At 37.7% G+C, this 25,867-nt stretch overlaps 3 protein-coding genes across 6 annotated transcripts; 1 reads left to right on the top strand and 2 right to left on the bottom strand.

The window, feature by feature from the left end:
- The first annotated feature begins 14,666 nt into the window (after positions 1-14,666).
- On the top strand, positions 14,667-16,985 carry LOC125470219 (protein FERTILITY RESTORER RF2, mitochondrial-like). 2 transcript variants are annotated; one of them, XM_048568986.1, is made up of 5 exons: positions 14,667-14,933; positions 15,315-15,391; positions 15,648-15,832; positions 16,387-16,456; positions 16,670-16,985. In XM_048568986.1, the coding sequence occupies exons 2-5, from the start codon at positions 15,337-15,339 to the stop codon at positions 16,864-16,866; spliced, it is 507 nt and encodes a 168-aa protein (XP_048424943.1). In that variant the 5' UTR covers positions 14,667-14,933; positions 15,315-15,336; the 3' UTR covers positions 16,867-16,985. The 2 variants fall into 2 exon arrangements, with proteins under 2 accessions (XP_048424943.1, XP_048424942.1); XM_048568985.1 differs by having other exon boundaries at positions 14,668-14,894.
- Positions 16,986-17,504: 519 nt separating this feature from the next.
- On the bottom strand, positions 17,505-22,863 carry LOC125470218. 3 transcript variants are annotated; one of them, XM_048568982.1, is made up of 10 exons: positions 22,613-22,863; positions 21,932-22,024; positions 21,215-21,333; positions 20,375-21,066; positions 18,858-20,212; positions 18,620-18,699; positions 18,449-18,541; positions 18,302-18,375; positions 17,994-18,138; positions 17,505-17,784 (listed from the first exon to the last, which is right to left on the bottom strand). In XM_048568982.1, exons 1-10 carry the CDS (start codon positions 22,695-22,697, stop codon positions 17,701-17,703), a joined length of 2,820 nt encoding a protein of 939 aa, XP_048424939.1. In that variant the 5' UTR covers positions 22,698-22,863; the 3' UTR covers positions 17,505-17,700. The 3 variants fall into 3 exon arrangements, with proteins under 3 accessions (XP_048424939.1, XP_048424940.1, XP_048424941.1); XM_048568983.1 differs by having other exon boundaries at positions 21,448-22,024; positions 22,613-22,669; XM_048568984.1 differs by having other exon boundaries at positions 21,638-22,024; positions 22,613-22,669.
- A 1,651-nt stretch (positions 22,864-24,514) lies between these two features.
- LOC125470220 (FH protein interacting protein FIP2-like) lies at positions 24,515-25,111 on the bottom strand. Its single transcript, XM_048568987.1, has 2 exons — positions 24,775-25,111; positions 24,515-24,633 (listed from the first exon to the last, which is right to left on the bottom strand). Exons 1-2 carry the CDS (start codon positions 25,109-25,111, stop codon positions 24,515-24,517), a joined length of 456 nt encoding a protein of 151 aa, XP_048424944.1.
- Between the last annotated feature and the right edge of the window lie 756 nt (positions 25,112-25,867).

Below are 25,867 nucleotides of genomic sequence, written 5' to 3'. Positions count from 1 at the left end.
TCATTATTCTTTTATATTTATAAACCTTATTTATCCCTTGTTTTCAGCATTTGCACTCAATAAATGGCTTTCGTCACCTTCGGGTGTCGGCCAGCACGTGCCTATCCTGGTATTCGGGGAATATCGGGGTCGGGGCGTGTCACTCATCCCTACCTATCACGAGGCCTTTTGGGAGCTCACTGGCTTCGAGTTCCTCTGATACCAAATTGTCACATCCCGGCTCGGGGGGGGGGGGGGGGGACCACATCCCAGGCTCACTTCACCACCGTAGCATGATATTGTCCGCTTTGGGCCCCGACTACGCACTCATGGTTTTGTTTTTGGGAAATCACACGAGAACTTCCTGATGGGTCACCCATCCTGGGAATGCTCTCGTGCGCTACGCTTAACTTCGGAGTTCCCATGGAACCCGAAACCAGTGAGCTCCCAGAAGGCCTCATGCTAGGTAGGGATGAGAATATACATTTAAGGATTACTCCTCTGGACGATGTGGGATGTCACAATCCACCCCTTTTAGGGGCCCGACGTCCTCGTCGGCACACCACAGCATGGGTTAAGCTCTGATACCAAATTGTCACATCCCGGCTCGGGGGGGGGGGGGGGACCACATCCCGGGCCTGCTCCACCACCGTAGCATGATATTGTCCGCTTTGGGCCCCGATTACGCCCTCACGGTTTTGTTTCTGGGAACTCACACGAGAACTTTGAAGGAAAATTTGTGAAAAACATGTTCATTTAAGCAACATCAATAGCATGCAATTAACATATTAAAGGCGGAATCATGCTTGTATGCACTTAAAACAAAACATTTACCCATGAAATTCAAAGCCTAGTAGATAGGTGAATCAAGACTCAACTCAAAAATAAAGTGAGTTGAGAAATCAATACTTTTGTAGATTCCTCTTTGCATAAGCAAAGGCTAATCACCCAAAGAGAGGGTCTTCATTCCTTGCATCTTGGATCCATGGATTTGGATGGATGAAAAGGTTTCTCCAAGTTCCCAAAATTGAGAACCTCTAAGTCTCCACACCAAGGTATATTGAAGAAGAAATGAGTGACCTAGAGGAAGTAAGATTGCTAGATTTTCCCCTCTAGATTGGCCGAATTCTTTGAGAGCAAAGGGAGGTTTGTGTTCTCATCTTTACTCCCTAAAAAACCCTAAGGATGAAATGGCTATAAAGATGTCTTTATACCACCTCACAATGGAGTGGCAAACTTGCAATTAAGCCAAATTCACTACCCTCCTTTAAATGGCCGGCCTATGGGGATTAATTGGGCTATTTGGGCCTTTGTGAATCATTATTCATTAAGTTGTCATACAACTTAAGTCAATGGGCTTGACGTTCGAAGCCCATTGGGCCTTAAGGTCCAAAACTATCCCGAGGTCTTCAACGAACTTATTCGTTTGATTAATAATCATATTAATTAATCCTTGCCATAAATAATTAAACCATTTAATTATTCTTACTCATCTCCGTTGAATCTTCAAACTCTACCTTACACGGTGTACGATCCATTAGGTTCTTTTTAGCGAGGCAGTGGGCGATTCAAACTCTTTCAAATCGATTGTGAATTGAAACTTACTTTCAATTCTCCCGTTAATGATAATACACTTTTAGGGCTTCCACAAACCATGAGTGACACCTAGCAGCATATCATGGTTACCCAAGCTAATCAGAAGAGGTGGAGAACCTATTCAGTTTAGGATTACAAATGCAATACGGTCTTTCTCTAATACAATACTCTTGACCACATTGTTTGGTTTGATAGTTTATTCATGTCTACTATCCAATGTGAATCTTGTGCTTGTATGATTACCTTGAATGTGATCTGGAACGCATTCCAACATTTCATTCATACTCTGGCCAGAGATTCCAAATCATATCATAGAGTATTCTCCCTCAAACAGTTTGAAGGTTAGAGATCCCTTGTTGCGCATTCACTTGCCTCCATGGCTAAGTGGCTTAACCCCGACGATGCCGTGGACACCCTGATAGAGTGACTTTGACATAATCAAAAATTAAGGACCTAACCACAAGACAACTGTGATGCCTCAGGTCAAAAGACTAATTTGCATTATCCCAACCATGAGTTCTCATGTGACATGAATATGAGAACTCTTCGTTGATCGTGTTCAGTGAACTCATTCTCTATTGAGCACCTACGTACTTGTCTTGATGTCACACACACCAATGACTCGAGACTAGTCACTCTCCCTGAGAGAAGACATAGCACGTACTGATCTTAACGGACTGTCAATGCCCAATTGACAATCCTATGATCAGGAACGTTTAGGATGTGTCAACGAAAGAATGGTCTCATAAATCTAACTTCTTTAGATCGCATTCTTCCAATCACATATTCCTTGGACTTATCGTTTAAGCATATAACATTTATATGAGACGGCTCAAACAATAATGTTTGCCTTTTACATTTAAACTACATTAGTTTGAAATGAACTACATTAGTTTGAAATGTCCGTAAATTATCATCATATGATTGGTTTTAGGGCACATTTCCAACAAACTTCCCGATGGGTCACCCATCTTGGGAATGCTCTTGCGCGCTACTCGCTTAACTTCAAAGTTCCCATAGAATCCAAAGCCAGTGAGCTCCCAAAAGGTCTCATGCTAGGTAGGGATGGGAATATACATTTAAGGATCACTCCCCTGGGCGATGTGGGATGTCACAATCTACCTCCCTTAGGGGCCCGACGTCCTCGTCAGCACACACGCGGCCAGGGTTAGACTCTGATACCATATTGTCACATCCCGACCCGGGACGGATCACTTTCCAAGCTCGCTCCACCACCGTAGCACGATATTGTCCACTTTGGGCTTACCATTCCCTCACAGTTTTGTTTTTGGGAACTCACGAGCAACTTCCCAGTGGTTCACCCATCATGGGATTGCTCTAGCCCCCTTCTCACTTAACTTCGGAGTTCCAATGGAACCCGAAGCCAGTGAGCTCCCAAAAGGCCTCGTGATAGGTAGGGATGGGAATATACATTTAAGGATCACCCTCCTGGGCGATGTGGGATGTCACAATGAATCCTAGAATGCCACTGTGCTTGGTTTGCCACCAGTCTTCTGTAAGTTCCATGTATTCCACGTTTTTTCTTTAAGTTTCTTTCTAAATTTTTCTAGTTCTTCCTCTACCCCTTTTGTCCAAAACCTCTGTATCATAATCGTATTTTCGAACCGAAACATGATTGTCTATTTTTATGAATAACAAATATTGAGTTCTACTAAGATATTAGCTAGCCAATATTACTTTTGGCTTTGGAAAGCTGTTATTCTGTTTTTTCGTGGCATCAGAATTATTTGGAACTAAAAAAATTATTTAGAGATGGCAAAAAGTGGAAATTTGTGGCTACAAACATGTGATCAAGGAGTTACCACAAACTTGCAACTGCAAAAAAAGAGGTGGTTGAAACTTGAAGCCCAAAAATTCAGCTATTTGTGACTGCTGTCAAATTTGTTCATATTTCTCATCAAGATTTTCTTCCATTTTGTTAAGGGGTTGGGTAGAAAGATAATTGTTGTAACACCTCCTTTCACCATCTCACCCTTCTCTCCTTGCAAGAAGCCAGACAACATTTTTGCTGTGGCGATTGGGGACGAACTTCGGCAATTTCCAAGAAGTCTCCAGGTTTACATATATATACACAATTTTCTTGTCAAGATTTTGTGATCTCAAACTTGTTCTTTCATTGATTCTTTATGTTTGTTTTCTCTAGTCAATTTTGAATATTTGATAGAAAATTTAACACATTGTTCGATATAATAACCCAGCGAAGAAAGTTATGAATTGGAATAATTTTGATGCTCGTGTAGTAAACATGCAGAAAGTCAAGAATTATCGCGAATCATTTCAGTATGCATTCTAAGTAAATAACATGCAAGAAAACTATAAGTATCATTGGAAATCTGATATCCTTAAGAACCTTTTCTCTTTGAGCAATCGTCGTCCGGACTCAAAATCCCTGAGTGCAAGGGTGAATACATGATACTAGGGATAGATTAGCCACCGTGACACGTATGTAATAACGGTTGTTATTTCTTTTTGGTTGAAGTTTGACAGAAAAATATGGCTGAAACTGTGGAGCAAAATGCCCGAATCACAAGGATCAAGTACAAGGGTCAAAGCCTAACCATACCAGAATTTAGCCTAGAGGATTTAAAGAAGCATACTCACATGCTTGTTTCACCAACATCACAAGGTACTCTAAAATCATCAGGGTGGAAAAACTGCCTCTGCTCCCCAACCACTCATCCTGGCTCATTCCGCTGCAGACAGCACCGAACTTCAAGTATCGGCTCAGGCCTCAACCGTGTAGGGGGCTCCGTTGGCTCCAACCTCTCGGAGCTCGCAAACCGAAAACTACAATCTAGTCGCCTTAATGACTGAGTCTCTGCTCAGTAGCTTATGGAAAAATGCTGAGTTGAGTGAATAGTTGGCATGCATGCATTTAGCTTCTTCAGCATAAGAATAGTACTATCAACAGCAAAACTAAGATCCTGATGAATTTTGGGTATCTGAAATTTTGATAGAACTTTTGAGGTTGTATTATTTGTTGATTAGTAACATATTAAGAAGCTTCATTCAAATTGTTTTTGTTAAATTACGATACAGCACATGTATCGTTTCCTTTTTTTTTTTTTGGTAATAACAATGTTGACAGATGAGGATTGGGACTCTGAAACTTAGAATTTGGGGGTAAATGCTCTTCCCTACGTAGTGAAGTTGTAAGCCATGTTATTTTCACTGTCTTGACTCTTGATCTTCTAATCAACCACTAAATAACCAGCATCAACAAAAAAAATTATCTATGATAGATCTAACATTCAGCCAAAACAATTTTTGGGAAGGATAAAAGAACTTAAACATATTTGTGATTGAAAATTCATTCTCTGGTTAAGGTGAAACTATTTTAGTGATCTATATATAAATCACGGTTTGGTACTATTTATTGTCTATTGAATGTTACTTCACGATTAAAATTTTGTAATGGATTCTATTAGTGCATATATTTCTTCATTTTTTTAATAGCTTTATTCAATAACCTTTATACGCCAAAATAAAGAAAACCATCCAATTAAAAGAAGAAAGAAAGAACCAGTGGAATATACAAAAAGATTAATCAAGTTCAAACATAGTTATTCAATCAGTTGATGATACATGACCAAGAACCCCATAATACAAAGGAGAATACTGACAATCATCGGTCTTCGAAGGGTTAGCACAAAAGAAAAATACGAGAACGAGCACAAAAGTGGAAGCAGCAGCCACACCTAGCACAAGAAACCAATTGTCTGTCGCCTCCTTGAGCCAAGAAACTCCACCACAACTAACAACATCTTTCGCAATCACGTCGTACTGTGGATACCTTAGGGTTTGGAAAGCCGGATCAAAGAAGTCCTCAACCCCGTGAACAATCAGTCGTCCATTGTTATAGAGATCCCACTCAGTAACTTTGACTAGGTTAAGAGAAGCATATCCATGTGTGCCGGCCAGTAGGGAAGTAACAACGAGAGGATGACCGGGCAGAAGAGTATCAACCTTGGAACCGTGACGAAAAGAGGCATCCATGGAATCTTTGTCCATCTTGAATGGCACAGCATGGTACTTGAGGAGCGTCAGTGGAGGCTGCGGGTACTTGGATTTAAAGAAAGCTTTGTCTTGTGGGCAAAAGAGGGTAAGAGTGGCGTTAGGGTTTATAGCATCAAGAACCATGTCTAGGGTAAGTGACATGGCATGATACCCTTTTTCGGAGAGCACGGCTGACACTAAACCGACGTTTATCATCCCTGATGGTTCGTGTTTCTTTGTTTCTTCGTACGGTTGGACAGCCTCAGCTTGCATGTTGCCGGTAACAAAGAGAGGTGAGGTGAGAAGAAGAACAAGTACAAAACGGAGTGCAAACTTGGGATCCATGGGAGAAGAGAGAGCTAGGTTGCTTTCAACAAGAGAGAGTTTGGTGAAACAAATATGAGGTAGGAGCACGTATATGTAGTGCTGAGCCAGTTTCTTAATCCTACCCTAATTCTAATTGATTTCCAAATCGTAAAGGGATTCATTTTTCTTTCTGGAGACATATAACAAAACAACAATTGGTTTCCTAATTTTTTTTGGTTTTTGGGGCAAACTTATAATGTCAACACACCCGAACAAACCGTTTCAAATGATAAAATCCATCAAGTTCAACTCAGCAATTCCGGTATTACTTGGAATCCAAACACAATAACAAGTAGGCCATACTTCTCCAAGTAGCAAGTGGACTAGAACAATAGCTGGTTTGAAAGTGTTTTAAAATGATTAAAAATGCATTTGGTGAAATTGTTTTTGGTTTTCAAAAGAACTTGATTTCTTCTTGCAAGAAGCACATAATTATTAAAATAATCGGTGTTTCTTGCAAAAAGGAATTAAAATGTTTTTTTTTCAAGATTCACTTTGCATTTTCACTAAGGATTAGTTCCTAAAAACACTTTATCAAAAGTACTTTCAATCACTTTAAAAACACTTCTAAATGAGCCCTTACATGTAAGAGGTACACCACAAACATCCAATTGAATAACAGATTCCTATGTAAAGAGAGACTCACATAATTATTAGATACTTTAAGGTATAGTATCAAAATTCCAAAAAGTCGTAACATCAACACGTTATTACACTTGAATGAGTAAGCTAGAAAGATATTTTTTTCATACCATATTAGTGTAACACATTATATGGAAAATGACGCTTACAATCCATATTCAATAAAATATATTCATTAAACATGTACAAAAATGTAATTTCACTAAAAATACCACACTTTAAATAGTAATAGACCGCATAGTGGCCCTAGTCAAAATTTTAAACTACTCACAAATGCCTATGACATCAAAGAAACTTTGGAAGGTTCCCCCAACTTGGTGGATGTAGATTGAATTTTTCAGGATAATTAAAGAAAAAGAAGAAATTAGGTTCTCATCTCTCATTTTGCTACTTCATTGATTAAAACCTAATTCATTTTCAATTTTTTATCAAGGTCATTGGGTATTAATAACATCATTAATATTTTAATAATAAAATATTTTAACCTAAAAATATTCATTTACTGTTAAAAATGTTACAATTAGTATATTTATATTTATGGCTAAATTTTTTATCATATATTTTTATTTTTAGTTTGTACCCATTTTTAGTTTGCAAACCTTTTTTAATTTGTACCAATTTTCTTTTCAATTTTAATTTGTACCCATATATTAATTTCTTTTTGTGCCCATATTTTTTATAGTTTTATTTATATTTATGCCCATATGTTTACCGTCACGTGACCTTGTATAATTAATCAATGATAGAAAAATTACATATGGTATATTTATGTTGTATGGCTAAACTTTGTATCATATATTTATATTTTTAGTTTGTACCCACTTTTAATTTGCAACCTTTTTTTAAAGCTATAGTATTTTATTTTTAGTTTTAATTTGTACCCATGTATTAATTTCTTTTTGCACCATATTTTTTAAAATTTTATTTGTACTCATAATTTTTTAATATTTTATTTGTAACCTAATTTATTTATAATTTACCCATTCTTCTTTATTAATGTACCACTTTGTTATATTGAAATGTACCAATTTTTTAACACTATGGATACATTCTTTTGCCATTTATTATTTCTTATTGTTACATAGCTTTTATCCATTTATTCAATTAAAATGTTTGAAAACTTTTTATTGTAGCCGTTTCTAATAGTATTATAATGAGGGATTTTAAATTTATAGGATTATAAATCTCATAAAATATCAAACAATTAATGTCAAAACTATAAAACTATAAATATTAATAGTAATATAATGAGGTGTACAAAATCAAGGGATTTTGATCAAACTTTGATTACCATTAAGGTTTTAGTAAAAAAGTGTTAAAGACTAAGGACCACATTTAAAATATCCATTGAAAAAACAAATTTGGAAGTCAGTTGAAGTGGGCCTATAGGCCCTTTTGCTTTACAGGCCGAATTGAGGATATGGGAAAACATTGGGCCTAGCCCAGCTGTCCAAAGAAGAATAAAAACAAGACGACACCGTTCAGTATTTCGGTTATTTCACCGCCTTCGGTTGGCGTCCATATAAAAATCAACACACAAACGTCCACCTCCGCAAAACATCAAAACCTCCTTCAATTTCGGAGTTGCAGGCAATTTAGGGTTAGGGTTTTTGAGGGGTTTTATGCTTCTGGATTTTCGGCTGTTTCTGAGGTCCAAAGGAGGAGTCTTTATCGAGCAAGAGATATTGTGTTTTGATACACTTCACCTGAAAAGTAATTAAGTTCCGAAAATTTGGATTTACAGTTCATATTTTGAGCTGAATTCATGGAAACAAACATACCCCATTATTTATTAGCCAGTAATGATCCGATTAATTTAGATTTTAATCTTAATCAATAGCCTGTAGTTTTAGCAGAAGTGGATAATGCTATACATACACTTACTTTTACTTCTCATACATCCTGAATGACATGATTTTTCAATCACTTTATATATCTCATCTATTACATTGTTCGATGAATGACATTACGGGAAAATCATGAATTAGAATAATTTTGACGTTCGTGTGTCGGTAAACACGCGAAAAATAAAAAATCATCGCTACTTCTAAAATCTTTAATAACCTAAATCGTTGACCGAATTTTAATTCTCGAGTGTAGAATGAATACATGATATTCGGGATAGATTAGCCAGCATGACACGCTTATAATAACGGTTGTTATTTATCTTTTTGGTTGAAATTTGACAGAAAAATATGGCGGAAAAGATGGAGCAAAATCCCCGAATGACAAGGATCAAGTGCGAGAGTCAGAGCCAAACCATACCAGAACTTAACCTAGAGGATTTAAAGAAGCATACTCACATGCTTGCTTAACTACGTACTGAAGTTGTAACACGAAATAACCATCAGCCACGACAATTTTTGTGAAGGAGAAAAGAACTTCAAACACATTTGTGATTGAAAATTCATTCTCCGGCTAAGCTGAAATTATATTAGTCGTGTATATAATTATATATAAATTATGGTTTAGTACTATTTATTGTCAATCTTCGATGATTTTACTAGTGCATATTTCTTTATTTTTTTTTATAGCTCTATTCAATAACCTTTATAGGCCAAAATAAAGAAAACCATCCAATTACTGTCTGCCCTTCCATCACCTTTCACAAAATATACAAAAGATTAATCAAGTTCAAACATAGTTCAACCTGATATGTGACCAAGAATTCACTAATACAAAGGAAAATAGGAGAAATTTTGTATTATGACAGGAATACGGATGATACACCTTATGATTTTACATAATAAGTGGTGGGAAATTTTATTTTTTAACTATTAACTTTTTAACACATGTATCCCACAATTTGTATAGTGATGACATGTCCAATGACACCGAAAAATCTTCCACTGGAGAATTTCCCGGATGATAGTGAACATCATCGATCTTCGCATGGCCACCACAAACGCCAAAAAGCATAAGCGCAAGAAACAACATGAGAGCAGTCTCCAGACCTACCGCAATAAACTTACCCAACGTTTCCTCCTTGAGCCAAGAAACTCCACCAGAACTACCATCTTTCGCAACCACGTCGTACTGTGGATACCTTAGGGTTTGGAAAGCCGGATCAAATAAGTCCTCAACTCCGTGAACAATCAGCCGTCCATTGTTATAGAGATCCCACTCAGTTACTTTGACTAGGTTAAGAGAAGCATATCCACGCGTGCCGGCCGGTAGGGAAGTAACAACGAGAGGATGACCCAGTAGAAGAGTATCAACCTTGGAACCACGATGAAAAGAGGCCTCCATGGAATCTTTGTCCATCTTGAACGGTACAGCATGGTACTTGAGGAGTGTCAATGGAGGCTGCGGGTACTTGGAGTCAAAGAAAGCTTTGTCTTGTGGGCAAAAGAGGGTAAGAGTGGCGTTAGGGTTTATAGCATCAAGAACCATGTCTAGGGTAAGTGACATGGCATGATACCCTTTGTCGGCGAGTACCGCTGACACCAAACCGATGTTGATCATCCCCAATGGCTGGTGTTTCTTTGTTTCTTCGTAGGGTTGGACAGCTTCAGCTTGCATGGTGGTGGTAATAAAGAGAGGGGACGTGAGAAGAAGAACAAGAACAAAACGGAGTGCAAACTTGGGATCCATGGGAGATTAGAGAGCTTTCAACAAGAGAGAGTTTGGTGAATCAAAATATGAGGCAGGAGCATGTATATATAGTACTGAGGCAGTCTCTTAATCCTACCCTATTTCTATTTGATTTCCGAATCGTAAAGGGATTCACTTTTCTTTCTGGATATATATAACAAACTTCATTATCTTGGCGGTGTCCATATTTTTTCGGTTTCTTGGGCCAACTTATAATGTCTGCACCCTAACAAACCGTTTCAAATGATAAAATCCATCAAGTTCAACTCAGCCATTCCGCAATCACTTGGAATCCAAATACAATAACAACTAAGTAGGTCATATTTCTCCGAGTACCAACACGGATTAAAACAACTTTTATGTAATTGGTGCACCATTACTATGGTGTTCCAAGTGAATAACACAATATTATGTAAAGAGAGACTTTATACATCATTACGCATTATTGGATACTTTAAGGTATAGTTTCCAATTAATTTTCTAAAATTCGTAACATCAACACGTTCTTACACTTGAATGAGTAATGCCAGAGATATAATTTTTTTTTATACCATATTAGTGTAATGTGGTAGATAATGCACACAACCGACATTTAATAAAATAAGAGTAATGTTATTTATACCATGTTTTTATACCACATTTCTATGATGTGGACAACCACATCATTTGAAAAATTTGCAAAACCCAATAAAAGGAAAGAGAAAGACTCCTCGTATACTACAATCATCATTTAATTAGCTAATTTTTCTTAATTATTAGTTTATTAAATAATAAACTACATTTAAAAATCTAATTAATTTAAATAATGTCGTTGTCCACATCAAATGCCACTAAGATGGTATGAAAATGTGGTACAAAAATATGGTATGAATAACATTACTCATAAAATAAATTCTTAACTGATACGCCCACCTCCGCAAAATATCAAAAACTCCTTCAATTTCGGAGTTGCAGGCAATTTAGGTTATGGTTTTTGAAAGGGGTTTTCTGCTTCAGGATTTTCGGCTGTTCCTGAGGTCCAAAGGAGGAGTCTTTATCGAGCAAGAGATATTTGATTAACTTCACCTGAAAAGTAATTAAGTTTCAAAAATTTTGGATTTACAGTTCATATTTTGTGCTGAATTCATGAACCATCATATAATCCATTATTATCAGCTAGTAATGATCCAATTAATTTAGTTTTAAATCTTAATCAATTGAATGTAGCTTTAGAAGAAGTGGGGTTTGGCAAAGGGTAGCGCTCAATTTTTACTTCTCATACCGTACCCCTCTCAATTTTTAGTCATCGGATGAAAATCAATGAACAAAATTAACAAGGTGTGTGGGAGGTAAATAAAGATATGCGAATTGCACTATCCAATCGCTTTATATATCTCATTCGTCACATTGTTCGATGAATGACACTAGGGAAAAGTTATGAATCAGAACAATTTTGATGCTCGTGTGTTAGTAAACACATAGAAAGTCATCAATCATATCTAATCATTTCAGTATGTATGCCACGTAAATAAACAAGCTAGAAATTTACAAGCATCATTGGAAATCTAATATCCTTAAGAAAACTACAAATATCAATTGAAATCTAATATCCTTGAGAACCATTTCTCTTTAAACAATTGTCATCGGACTGAAAATCTCAAGTGCAGAGGTGAATGCATAATATTAGAGATAGATTAGCCACCATGACACTATAAAATAACGGTTGTTATTTTTCTTTTTGGTTGAAGTTTGACCGAAGAATATGGCTGAAAAGGTGGAGCAAAATCCCGAAACACAGGGATCAAGTGCAAGGGTCAAAGCCTAACCATACCACAACTTAACCTAGAGGATTTCAAGAAGCATATCACATGCTTGCTTCACCAACATCACAAGATACTCCAAAATCATCAAGGTGGAAAAACTGCCTCTGCTCCCCAACCACTCATGCTGGCTCATTCCGCTGCAGACGCCACCGAACTTCAAGTATCGGCTCAGGCCTCAACCGTGTAGGGGGGATCCGTCAGCTCCAACCTCTCGGAGGTCGCGAAAAGTACAGTCTAGTCGCCTTCAACACTCAGTCTCTGCTCAGTTACTTATGGAAAAATGTTGAGTTGAGTGAATGTATGTCGCATGCATGCATGCATGTAGCTTCTTCAGCATAAGAATAATACTATCAACACCAAAACTAATAAGATCCTGATGAATTTTGGGTTTCTGAAATTTTGATAGAACTTTTGAGGCTGTAGTATTATTTATTGATTAGTAACATATTAAGAAGCTTCATTTAAATTGTTTTTGTTTAGTTACGATGCAGCACATGCATGTATTGTTTCCTTTTTTTTTCGTAATAACAATGTTGAGAGAGGAGGATTGGGACTCTGAAACTTTGATTCGAGGGTAAATGCTCTTACTTAACTACGTACCGAAGTTGTAAGCCATGTTATTTTCACTGTCTTGACTCTTGATCTTCTAATTAACCACTAAATGACCAGCATCAACAAAATCTTTAATCTATGATAGGCCTAACGTTCAGCCACAACAATTTTTGGGAAGGAGAAAAGAACTTAAGCATATTTGTGATTGAAAATTCATTCTCTGTTAAGGTGAAACGATTTTAGTTGTGTATATATAAATCACGGTTGACTATTTATTGTCAATTGAATGTCACTCTACGATTTATCTTCGATTAAAATTTTGTAACCTTTCACAGAAAAAAAAAAAGAAAAAAAGAAAAAGAAAGCAAGAACAAGGGGAATATACAAAAGATTAATCAAGTTCAAACATAGTTCAACAAAATTTAATCACTTAATGATACATGACCAAGAACCCCATAATACAAAGGAGAATACCGAAAATCATCGGTCTTCGAAGGCTTAGAACAAAAGTAAAATACGAGAACGAGCACAATAGTGGAAGCAGCAGCCAGACCTAGCACAAGAAACCAATTCTCCGTTGCCGCCTTGAGCCAAGAAACTCCACCAGAACTAACAACATCTTTCGCAACCAGGTCGTACTGTGGATACCTTATGGTTTGGAAAGCCGGATCAAAGAAGTCCTCGACCCCATGAACAATCAGTCGTCCATTGTTATAGAGATCCCACTCAGTAACTTTAACAAGATTAAGAGAAGCATATCCATGCGTGCCGGCCGGTAGTGAAGTAACGACGAGAGGGTGACCTGGCAGAAAAGTATCAACCTTGGAACCGTGACGAAAAGAGGCCTCCATAGAATCTTTGTCCATCTTGAATGGCACAGCATGGTACTTGAGGAGCGTCAACGGAGGCTGCGGGTACTTCGAATTAAAGAAAGCTTTGTCTTGTGGGCAAAATAGGGTAAGAGTGGTGTTAGGGTTTGTAGCATCAAGAACCATGTCTAGGGTAAGTGACATGGCATGATACCCTTTGTCGGCGAGTACGGCTGACACCAAACCGACGTTGATCATCCTCGATGGTTCGTGTTTCTTTGTTTCTTCGTAGGGTTGGACAGCTTCAGCTTGCATGGTGTTGGTATTAAAGAGAGGGGAGGTGAGAAGAAGAACAAGAAGAAAACGGAGTGCAATCTTGGGATCCATGGGAGAAGAGAGCTAGGTGTATTTAGCTATATAATTGCTTTAAACAAGAGAGAGTTCGATGAAACAAAACATGAGGCAGGAGCACGTATATATAGTACTGAGCCAGTTTCCTAATCCTACCCTAATTCTAATTGATTTCCAAATCATAAACGGATTCATTTTTCTTGCTGGAGATATATAACAAAATTATAATTTGCCTCTTGGCGGTTTCCAATTTTTTTTTGGTTTTTTGGGCCAAATTATAATGTCAACACCCGAACAAACCGTTTCAATTTGATAAAATCCTTCAAGTTCATCCGTAATCACATGGAATCCAAATAGGATAACAACCAAGTAGGTCAGCAATAGGGATTAGAAAACTTACATGTAACGGATACACTGTCACTGTGATGTTCTGAGTAAATAACACAAGACTATATAAAGAGAGACTTAAACACAATTATGCATTATTGGATACTTTAAGGTACAATATCCAATTTCCTAAAATTTGTTACATCAACTTATTATTACATTTAAATGAGTAATGCAACGGAGATCGTTTTTTATACCACATATGACATGATAAATAATGCTCGCAACTAACATTCAATAAAATAAATTCATTAACTAATACAACATGTACAAAAATATAACTTCGCTAACATTATCTACTTCAACTAGTAATACACCGCAGAGTTGCCATAGTCCAAATTTTAGACTACTCACAATGCCTAAGACATCAAAGAAACGTGGAAAATTCTTCAACTTGATGGATTTAAGATTGGATTTTCAAGATGATGCTGAAAGAACAAACGTGGAAGTCAGTAAAAGTGGGCCTATAGGCCCTTTTGTTTTGCAGGCCGAATTTAAGATTTGGGCAAAGATTAGGCCCAGTTCAGCTGTCCCAAGGGAAAGTATAACTAAACGACACCGTTGGTATTTCGGTCGTTACTTCACCGCCTTCGATTGGCGTCCACAGCGAAATCAACACACAGCCCCAACCTCCACCTCCACCTGCACCTCCACCGCCATCTCCACCTCCACAAAACATCAAAATCTCCTCCTTCAGTTTCGGAGTTGCGGGCAATTTAGGGATAGGGTTCTTTGAAAGGGGTTTTCTGCTTCAGGATTTTCTGCTGTTTCTGAGGGCCAAAGGAGGAGTCTTTATCCGGTAAGGAGATATTGGGTTCTGATAAACTTCACTTGAAAAGTAATTAAATATCGAAAATTTGGAATTATAGTTCATATTTTGAGCCTGAATTCATGAAAACAAACATAACCCGTTATTCATTAGCGATTAATGATCTGATTAATTTAGTTTGCAATCTTAATAAATAGCATGTAGCTTTAGGAGAAGTGGGGTTTGGCAAATTGGCCAGCACCCAAGTTCTAATGTCCGTTTTCCGTAAATTAGAGTAGTTTGGAATATCGTCTTGTCAAACCAAAGTAGTATAATACTTATGTGTGCATGTCTCTAGTAACATGTGCTGCTATGTATGTATGTATGTATGTATGTATGTTTGTATGTACGTATGTATTTGTGTAGTGTTTATATTCGTAATGTGAAAAGAGTTGGTTTTTGTTTTCTCAGGTAATCTTCATCACTAATTAAGATGCCAATGTTGACTGGTGCAAGTGCAATCGTGAACTCGCCTCCATTGCCAGCAGGTACTTATGAGTATCCATTCCTAAGTTTCTGTGGATTTGAAGGTTCAGAGATTCCGTTATCTGATTTTCCCACTGATTTTGATTACCCGTTTATGACTTCGGATTTTGCAAGAAAAGATTCTCGTCGAAGAACTTCCATAACTGTGTTTGTCGCAATTTTGTTTTACTGGAATTTTCAGTTTGATGATATCGATTGGGTTTCTGAGAATGGCGTGTGATTCTTATGATGTTTGGTTGTATATGGTGAAAACTGTAGGTCAGTGCCGTGGACAATTTAAGCTTACTAGCTGTGGACCGAAAAAAGTATATGTTGATGGAAAAATGGTGCATCTTAAGATAGGAGCGGTGGGGCTTGGTGCAGAGTTTCCACTCGAGAGAAGAAATCCAGTCATGGTTTCAAATGGAAGGCAGTCTGCTTCTGTAATATGTGCTAGTGCCTTGGTTAGTTTGTTATTTCATATAAAGTTTCATTTTTTTACCTTGCCTTTATATGGTGTAAAAATTTTGAATTGTTGCATGCATGCCGGATCACTATTTTATACTCTTCCCTAGCAATTCGAGATAATTGAAGCATTTATATCGTGTGAATTCATTGATTTGAACCCTGAGAATGGTGACCTTGTAGCATTAACTGATGCATTTCGTACATTTTCGTAAAAGTTGGTGAGGCAAGATACCGGCATGGGTTTTTAAAATTCTTTCACTTGAGTTATTGAGTTCAAATATCTGGACTTAATCAATTGGGAACCTGGTTCAGTTATTTGTCCAGTTTTGCGGCTTACAAATTTTGCATTTTGGTGTGCATAACCCTTAGATAAGCACCTTGAAATTGTTTGTACATAGATGTTTGAAACGTTGTTCAAATGATGAGTCTACGTTTTGTTCTAGCTTCTTTTTTATAGTTCTTTGTTTCTTCCTTCGGAATTGATCCCCGTCTTCCTCTTTCAAGGAACAAAAAGGGAAAGAAATCTTGATTTTGCTATTTTATTTTGCAGAATGCCAGATGTGGTGCAGAGCAAACGCAGACTGTTACACGTGAGGCTCCAACAATTACACATCTTCCTGGTAAGAGCCATTATTTTGTATAAATCTCTTATTAGTGCCGAGGAAAAAAATCGTTTTGAAACATTAGAGATGAGTGTTTGCAGGAGACAAATGTAATCTCTCGCAGCCTTTGATTCGATAGTTATTTAGAATTCACGTAGAAATGTGACTGTTTCTCTGCCTGAAATTCTGGAATAATGTCAGAAATCGTCTAACAGTTGAGTGAAACTGTAGGCAAGGAGAAGTCCCCACTGCTTGATGATGGTGGGAGTGGCTTCCCTCCTCGCGACGATGGCGATGGCGGTGGTGGTGGAGGCGGCGGTGGAGGCAACTTTTCCGGAGGCTTTGCCTTTTTCGGTTTTCTTCTTTTCCTAAGCTTCTTAAAGGATAAAGAAAGTGAGGGTTCCTATCGAGAGAATAGGAGAAGGTGATGGAATTTGAGAGGATGTATTATGGAGATTTTGCATTGTATTTTTCTGTGCCAATGAATAATAATTGACCTTTATACTTGATAAGCCAAATGGTTTTCAAATGAATGCTAATTCGAGTATTTTTGCAATTTTTCTCTAGAACTATTTTGTTACAAACGACAGCGGTAGTGAGATAGATGGTTAAATGTTAGTGGAGAAGGGAATTGATGAGAATTGAACATGCACGAAAGTGCATGGGCATTGTTTTCCGCTACTACAGTAAAATGCTATTTGTCTACTTCACCTTACATTAAGTGATGAAAATAAGATACTACAACCGCATGTGACTTTTTTAGGTAGAAATTTAGATATACTATGGATCAAATATAATTGGAGGAAAATTAGCTATTTATTCTGGGGGAAAAAGACCAGAACAAAAATTTAAGGTGCAAATTAACAATGAAGTACAAGTTCAATTAGAAAAGGAACGATTCAAAGCCAACAAGGCTCCTCACTTTACTAGAGTAGTAAGAAAAAGAGCGATTCATGAAAACAACCTACTTGCAAAACAAGAGTAAAATTGTGTACGATAGACGTTGTCCCAACACTCACAAAGCAGGAAATCTTGTTAGCTTGGAAAATTGACGAAATCTTGAAAATTAATGAATTTTTAGCCCGAACGCCGAGCCAAATTTGGAGAATAAATTGGCAAGACATTATTTCAAAATTGTTATTGTACGGCAGAACGTGAGTGTTACAGTTCCTAATCCAACCCTCCTCCTAGAGTACAAAATGCAAAAACACGTCGCTACAATTAATCCTATCTACTTAAAAATCTCTCAAAAATTTGAAGACTCATTTTGTTGGTTTCGTCCATGTAGTTTCCGATGTCACGGTATTTCCATAGTAAACCTTCTTTGAGGATTCGTCCCAGTAGGCCTGAACAAGTCGGAAAGAAAAAATATATCAGATTTTGAACAAGTAACTCCGCTCCGTCCAAGCCAGAGAAAATTAATTGCTTAGCATTTAACGGATTAAACAATAAGCACGTAATCTAGAAAGCGAGTAAAGACTCGATGTTTAGGTTCCTTTTAATGGGTTTCAATGCGACCAGGATCAACTTAAACAGAAATGTCAGTGAGACATACCTGCCATCCGTGTGGGAGACCGTTTGATTGTTCGGTCATATCAGGCTGCTGGTTCCCATCGGTAGGAGCCCCAGATGTAGATGCTGCTGCGGTTTTTGCAGCTTCACGGTCTAATTGAGCTTTTCTTCGCTTCACTTTCTCACGCCTGCAGGAAACAGAACCATCAAATCAGAAAAAAGTTGATATAACATGGAAGTTGTGTCTAGAGACATGGTGAAAGTGACCAAGTCACCCTGAAAAAATAATGAATATATAAGAAAACTTTGGAATTACAGTAATGCGTAACATAAGATTTTGGGTTACCCTACCAATCGCCACCCAGAGGCTGAAAATTGGCATTATCTTTGGCCTCTCCACTAGTAATTTGTTGTGCGTACCATTCCTGCAACAAAGGAACGTAAGAAACCAGAAGAAGCCAAAGCACAGTAAAACTGTACAAATAAAGTTCAGCAAACCTCTATTCCCCTTTGTCGCTTCCTCTCTAACAACTCATATGCATTTTCAGGTTCCTCCTCATCTTCAAGCAACTCCTCTTTTGCTGCTTTCCACTGGTTAAATTGACAACAAAATTAGGGGATCCATAATCATACGATGCAAGGATATGAAAAAATTAGACAAAAACATACCTTGTCTACTAAACTGGAGACTTTCTTATTAGACCTCAAGGAGGAAGCAACTGCAATTGTTCGCTTTTTCATTCGTGGAACTGATAAGAGAAAAGGAAAGTAATGAGTATGCTTATAATCATATGCGAGTATCTAAGATCTGTCATAGATTAATTCCACCACAAAAGTGAAGTAGGTTGCCATAGAAGAATGTCATTAAAAAAAATTACCCAATTTAATTAGGTTACAAAAGGTTTACCTTTAGATTGAACCTTGGTAGCCACTGATGTGGCAGAAATAGATGCGGCAGTAGGAACAGAATTAGTTGATGGCAAAGAAACAGTTGCAGGTGCTTGAACCGTGGCTGTGGTAGAAGGAACCTCGATAGATCCCCCATCATTCCCACTATCAACAGAAAAATGCTCAGTATTCACATTTGAAGCGCTGCTGCCTGCTCCTGAATAGGAGTTGACGGATCCAGTCTGATCAGATGCCAGGTTTTCATAGCTTAGAGGAGCAGACTCGCTGTGAAACTGCAAGGGCTCTACACTACTGACTACAGGAGCAGCAGGTCCTGTGCCATCTTGAAGCCCATAATATGTGACAGACTCAACAGGGTTAACTGCAACCTGAGCAGTTTCCATGTAGGTGCTTGGAACTGCACCATAGTAAAGTGGTGCCTGGGGTATAACTAGTTGGGATCCTTCAGGATGTCCATAAAAATTAGTGTTAGGAGCTTCAGTGGCGGTATGCCCGTAATACCCAAAACTGGAAGCTGGATATGAATAATTGTATTGCTCTGCATAAGGAGGTTGCACTGTCTCAGGGTAAGATGGATGAGAAGAATATGGGGGCTCAGGTGGGGGCTCATCAGGTGGGGGCGGAGGAATTTCTTCATTATCAGGTGGTGGTGGGGGAATCCATTCCTCATCTGGGGGAGGTGGAATGGTGAACGTATCCTCTGACACTAAAGATGTGTATACTGAAGGTGGACTTGGATGAATTGGCTGCTCTGGTCGAGCAAACTCCTTGGAATTCAATGCATATTCAATAGTTGTATCTCCTGCATAGTTTGACTCTTCAACTTCCATGTCCACATCCATGTCAACCTCTTCCCCACCACAAAACTCATTTTTGGTAGTCGACTCATAGGGAACTACCACCTCATTGACTTGTTCACTTGCGCCACTATCCATATGTCTAGTAGGAGAGCCAGACGCAGACACATGCTCAGCATTTGCACCAGAATTTTTAACATCTTGATCTTTAGAAACTATTGCTGATGTATCAATAATAGGAGTAACATGACGATCATCCAGAGTACCAACTTGATCTACTTCACTTTTATACCCCCCTTTTTCCTGAAAATTGTTGTTAGCCTCGTAGAAAGATGGATTAGTTGCCTCAGTATCATTCGACTGTAGAGATTTAACAATCTTGGACGTTTCATCGTCAAGAGCACTCTCTAGTTGTTTAAGTTGTCTTTCAGAGTGCATCCAAAATGGAAGCAGAGATGAACCGTGAGATAAAAGAGACTTAATATCAAATAGCCTTATCTCAACTTCCATAGTGTACTTTGTGATCCAGTTGAGACCTGGCAGCAGGTCCTTCGACCTGAAACGTATAGACTAATTTATTAAACATCTCGAAGAAAAGAACAAAAACAAAGGGAAACATACAAATAAATCTAAATGGATGAGCAAACAAATAAATTTAAGAAAGCAGGATGCTTGTGTTGTAGGACGCTTGGGGAAAGAATGGCAAAACATGTCATACCCTTGCAGTGACTTCAATCTTCCTAACAATGTCTCACAATGTTTGATAAGACCAGAGGAGAGAGCAATCGCTGATTCATAATCTTCATTAGCCATTGTATCTTGAGTGGCTCCTTTATTGAATTCTAGATTCCACTTGTCAATTTGTGACACATGTCCGTGCGATTCTATTCCATGAGGGATCATATTGGCATCCCCTTCAATTGTGACAGAATTAGAGAAACCATCTAACTTCACATCAGAAGCTAAGTTAGAGTCTTCTGCACCACCAGTAGCATTATCTGTTGTATCTGTTGTTCCAACAGTAGTAGGCATTTCCTGGTCACTTAACTTCGTTTCCTGGGCCAAAACATCAGGGACTTCCCATGAAGTTTCCCCAGTTTCAGTATTCCAGTAATAATAGTTATTACTCTCTTCATGCATCACAATCTTCCAACCTGAACTAACATCTCCAATGACTTGTACGCTTGAGGTTTCAGGAACAGAGATCTGTTGCTTCAAATCCGATTCTGTACGTAAATCACTAGAGACGATATCATCATTCTCTCTTTTATCACTGTGGTCCATGTTCTGCTCACAATCTTGCTGGGCAGAATTTGCATTACCTCCCTGTTTCTCAACCTTCTGAGAAGCAATGTCTTCACAAGCATTGGCATCCAAATGCTCACGAGATTCACCAAGCGAACTCTTAACCTGAAAGAGACAAAAAAAGAAAGGCTTCCAAGGTAAACAGAATTTACTTTTAATACCTAGCTTGAGCATTACTGCTTAAAGAGAAACCCAACTTATCACATCTTGACATCTAAGCCCTGGAATGGCATAAAGAAATTTATTTAATTACCTCATCGCTTTTGTCAGGCGAGGAATTTTCTGCAGAAACATCGCTATGATTTGAATCATCATCCAAATCGTCATCACTATATTGCCCAAGTAACAGCAGTGGATTTTGTAAATTCTGACCTGCAGACATAATAATACTAGCATGTCAAACACTATCCGATCCATCATATTATCTATTTACTAATCTTTTAATGGGATATGTTATCTACATAGTAATCACGAACATATCAGGACCTAAACAAACAAATGGGCAGGAGTATTAATGTAGAACGGAAGTAAGAGCAACTAAAATTGAGGAGACAACAGTTGTCTAAGTATATAGATTTGAATTGAGAAGATTAGTATCTCTTCATTGCAGCCACCTGTTCACAAGGAAGAAAAATGTCAGCAAGTACAATGCAAAATAAAGCCAGGACATACGAACCGATAGAAAAAAATCCCAGCCGAACTCTCCAAAACGCTTTGCGGCTGCCATAAAGGGCATAACGAATGGGAGTGACTCATAATTGCACTGTGGCAGGGCCCGACATGATCTGACAACGAATGTTCTGAACGTGACAACAGCCACCCTACAGTCTGAAAACAAAATCTCGAGGGGGGAGGAAAATAACATAACATGTCTTGCACATATAGTATCCAAATTCCACCGAACAACATAATGTTGAGCACACATGTCCTCTCTACAAAGTCCTTTTTGAAGAAAACTGACGGAACCCACCTGAAGAAGATGGTGAATTGGGTACCCCAGCATGGCCTTTGTATTTAGTATCTTCTCCATGTTCATTGTGTTCTGCAGAGCCACCCAAATCTCCTATAAAAGCAAAAAAAAAGGTCCTCAACATAACACCCAAAATCCATATAAACTACGCACAAACCATCTATATTACCCAATCCCGTAATACAAGATGCCATCTTTACTAAAAAATAATGTCATAACGATACTAAGAAAGAACCTGTTTGGGACCGCTAGGTGCTTTTCCAGTAAGCACTTGACTTTTGAATAAAAACTTCGACATGCTTATAAGAAAAGCACTTCTACTCACTACACAAGCAGAATATCTAGATTGTACAATAAGAGACCTTAATCCATCATTACTCTAAAAGAAACCTCTTTCCTGTCAAAATTGCATAAAATTTCACTTCATTCAGCTCAATTTTCTGACAACCTAATCAATATATAACGAGATGAACAGAAAGCCATTAAAAACGAAATACATACAATTAACCAGGAAAAACAAATACATTATAAAAAAATCCAAAACAGGGTAATGGGTAGTCTCAATAATTCAAATTATCTCATACACAAATGCATGCATGTAAGCACACAAGCACAAATATACAAATATACATACATATATATACATATATATATATATATAGAGAGAGAGAGAGAGAGTACCGGAGGGTTCCGCGAAGAGATCGAGCTTGACTCTGCGACCAGCGTTGGTCTTAGCTGCAAGACGACGCTCTTTTCTCTTCCCCATCGATTACAACAGATTAACAGCTCGAGCTTCCTTCAGATTTGCCCAAATTCCCAAAAGTTTTGAATTTTAGCTTTTGATTTTTCGGAGGATTTGATTGCGTTTCGAGGGAGACCGACCGTCGAGTGTGAAGGCCTTTTTATTGCGTTTCTGTCTAAGATACTCATATCCAACAATTTCATCGTATATTATACGATAAAAAATTATTTTAATTTTTTCTTTAAAATAAAATTCTTAACGATAAAATGTGCGGATATAGGGAGATGATTCGAAGAACATATCCTCATCCGTTTAAGTCGATCCACAAAGCCCTCATTGTAAGGCCCAATTGACTAAAAATTAAAGTGCTCATCTACTAAGGCCCAATTGACTAAAAATGTAATTTAAATAAGTTGAAATCAAATCCTAAAAAGTAACCCTGTTCAGTCTAAAAAACATGAAAGATGGGTGTGGAATCTAATTTCCTCTTATATTATATTACTAGACTTTGCATGCTTTTTTAGTTTAGAAAACTACCGAAGAAAGAAAGGAGTAGAATTTTCTTCCCTTCTAATCTCTCTCTTCTTTTTTCTCCTCTTACTTAAACGATTACGATTACATCATGTTTACATCTTATTGTAAGACAAAAAAAGAAAAGAGTATGAGATAAGGAGATGGAGGAGAATGGTAATAGAAGAGAAGAAAATCCTACCCAGAAAGAAAAGTAGAATTCATGACCTCAAAAGTTGGAGTGAATCATTTGAGTTGCAAATTTTTTTACTTTGTTTTATAGAATTTTTTTTTTTGTCATATTATTTAGTCATGTAAAACAAGGGAGGATTTTATTTTAATTAAGTATGAGTTTTTGAGTATTTAGGTTTTGTAAAGGAGTGCAGAACCATAAAATACTACTTGCTCGCCCAACCATATTTCATCAGGTCAAGTAAGTTTACTTGACGAAAATATACGTTTATTGGGCAAGGTTGGCCATTATTTAAGGTTTTGTCAAAGGCTTTGCATGACGAAAATTTTTTGCAGGATAAGATAACATTCGTTGGGCAAAGTTTTGGCGTTAAGGAAAAAATGGCGCGTATTGTGTAAAGGTTTGCTCGAAGAAAATTTAGCTCATCAACTTAAGTACCTTTGTCCGATGATATATTTCGTTGGGTCCCGTTAGTGCTGAAACATACTCTGATTGTCACGTGAACGGAGTTAAATTCTTAACAGCTGAACGAGACAGTAAATTGTGCACTCAAAACAGTGGAGTTTTTCTCCTCGGGGGTAAATGTGAATAGGTTTTTTTTTTTTTTTGGGCAACTTTTAAGTGTGATTCATTGTTAGACACAAACAGCAAGGAAGTTATGATGTTCAAGTGTCATTGGTATGATACGAACTTAGACAATCGAGATATGTATTTGTTATTTGTCATCACAAACACCCGGTGGTTTGAGGATGATCCCTACATCCTTGTCAATACGGCAAAACAAGTATTCTACATTGATGATCCAAAGGTGATGAGTGGTTGGAAAGTAGTCCAATTCATAAAACATAAAAATACATGAGACTTGCCAAACCCACAACAAAATGAGGATGAGTATACCGATGATGACCAAAATGTTCACCAAGAGGATTCATCTAAACCCACGTAAAAATTCCAAAACAAAAGAAAAAGGAGTTCTTTTGGAATGACTAGTAAATAATAATTTTGTTGTTGCCAATTGTCATGGCTATGCAGAAGGAATCCTTTCTTTTAACCTAATTGAACCCTAATTCTACCCCTTTCTTGTAACTATAATCGAGTCAACTTCAATTGCTCCCTTCAAATTGACCGTTGGCATATCCTAATGATAAAGGCCTGCCCCTTTCATATATGCCTCCTCAAAACTACAGCCTTTCAAACTTGCCCCACGAAAATTAGCACCTTGAAGATCAGCACCCACAAAAGAAGCTCCAGCAAGATCTGCATCACACATACATGATCCTCTCAACTCCGCATTGTCGAAGATAGCACCCTCAGCATACGCCCCCGTAAACTTTGCATCCGATAAATTTGCATCGGAGAATTTTGTGTTTCTCACATATGCATAGGTGAAGTCCATACCTGACAGGTCCAGGTAAGACAGATCGAGGCCAGAAAGATCAAGACCTTGAAGGTTTTTCAAGTACTTGTCGATAACACCGGCACGAGTTAAATCTGGACATGGCTTGTCCTCTTCACCTTTGTTCTTATTTAGAACATCTTGTACTCCATCCATTAACCCAACTAGCTGATAGTATTCTGCTTCTCTCAGAAGTTCTTCATATACAGAATCTTCTAGTAAGGTAGGGACTTTGCCGTCTCTTAACCAGTTAAGAATGTGCCCAAATTGTTTTCCATCCCTGTCGATAAAAACAGCTCCATTCTCGTCTTGCTGCAAGTTGTGACGACCGCTAAACATTGCAGCTAGCCTCGAATGAGGCTCGCAGTGAAAGTACTAACGGTGGTCCGGAATATTTTTCCTCCGACGTCCAAGCGAACTACAGAGGAGGGATTAGGGTTTTCTTCGGTCGACATTGCTTCAAAAAATTGGGAAACAAATTGAGGAACAAGTTTGTAATATTGTAGTGCAACACTCAAGCCTACTTAATAAGGAGAATAACGAATACTAGGGTTTGTATATATAGCCAACAAAACCCAAACTGTATAGGAAAAGGAAATAGAATTCCTAATTTAGGTATAAATGGTGGATCCCTTGGGGAGTAGGAATTTCTTGGCCCAAATCTCTTTCCGTTTTCTCCCTCCTTCACTTTCTTTTTTGTCTTTTCCTCTCTACGAAGAAGTCAATATAAGATATTAACATGTTTTAATCATGACCGTTCAAATAAGAAGAAAGAAAACAGGAGGGAGATTTGGAGGAGAAAAGAATCCTACTTCATCTTTTGAAGCCTTACGTCAATCCACAAAGCACTCAACTCCTAGGCCTAATTAATGACCCAAACAATTTCGTTTAGATTTCTTCATAATTCTTTATAAGTTGGTAAGTGCATGCAGTTAAGTAGTGATGAATATTCATGTATTCTAGGTTCTGTATTTGATTCTTCCTCTCGCTTGTAGAAAAGAAAAGAAATAAAATATTGTTTAGTACGACATTTGGTTCAATTAAGCCATAATATACCCAAGACTTAATCCTAATATTTGTTTCATAATTTAGCTA

Source organism: the organism of the source record quoted next, unplaced genomic scaffold, assembly GCF_019419815.1.
Source record: "Pyrus x bretschneideri cultivar Hongxiangsu unplaced genomic scaffold, Pyrus_bretschneideri_v1 Contig5, whole genome shotgun sequence".
Lineage (NCBI taxonomy): Eukaryota > Viridiplantae > Streptophyta > Magnoliopsida > Rosales > Rosaceae > Pyrus > Pyrus x bretschneideri.
The sequence above is the reverse complement of the archived record's forward strand: the minus strand, read 5'-3'. Positions and strand labels throughout refer to the sequence as shown.

Bases quoted from the DNA above. Each gene is read 5' to 3' on its own strand.
- LOC125470219 (XM_048568986.1), top strand. From the start codon at position 15,337: ATGCCAATGTTGACTGGTGCAAGTGCAATCGTGAACTCGCCTCCATTG. The intron at 15,392-15,647 runs GTACTTATGAGT...TGAAAACTGTAG, and splicing joins CTCGCCTCCATTGCCAGCAG to GTCAGTGCCGTGGACAATTT. The intron at 16,457-16,669 runs GTAAGAGCCATT...GTGAAACTGTAG, and splicing joins AACAATTACACATCTTCCTG to GCAAGGAGAAGTCCCCACTG.
- LOC125470218 (XM_048568982.1), bottom strand. From the start codon at position 22,697: ATGGGGAAGAGAAAAGAGCGTCGTCTTGCAGCTAAGACCAACGCTGGT. The intron at 20,213-20,374 runs GTATGACATGTT...TATACGTTTCAG, and splicing joins AGATTGAAGTCACTGCAAGG to GTCGAAGGACCTGCTGCCAG. The intron at 18,139-18,301 runs GTAGGGTAACCC...TGTTTCCTGCAG, and splicing joins CAGCCTCTGGGTGGCGATTG to GCGTGAGAAAGTGAAGCGAA.
- LOC125470220 (XM_048568987.1), bottom strand. From the start codon at position 25,111: ATGTTTAGCGGTCGTCACAACTTGCAGCAAGACGAGAATGGAGCTGTT. The intron at 24,634-24,774 runs GTATGGACTTCA...TGTGTGATGCAG, and splicing joins GTCTTACCTGGACCTGTCAG to ATCTTGCTGGAGCTTCTTTT.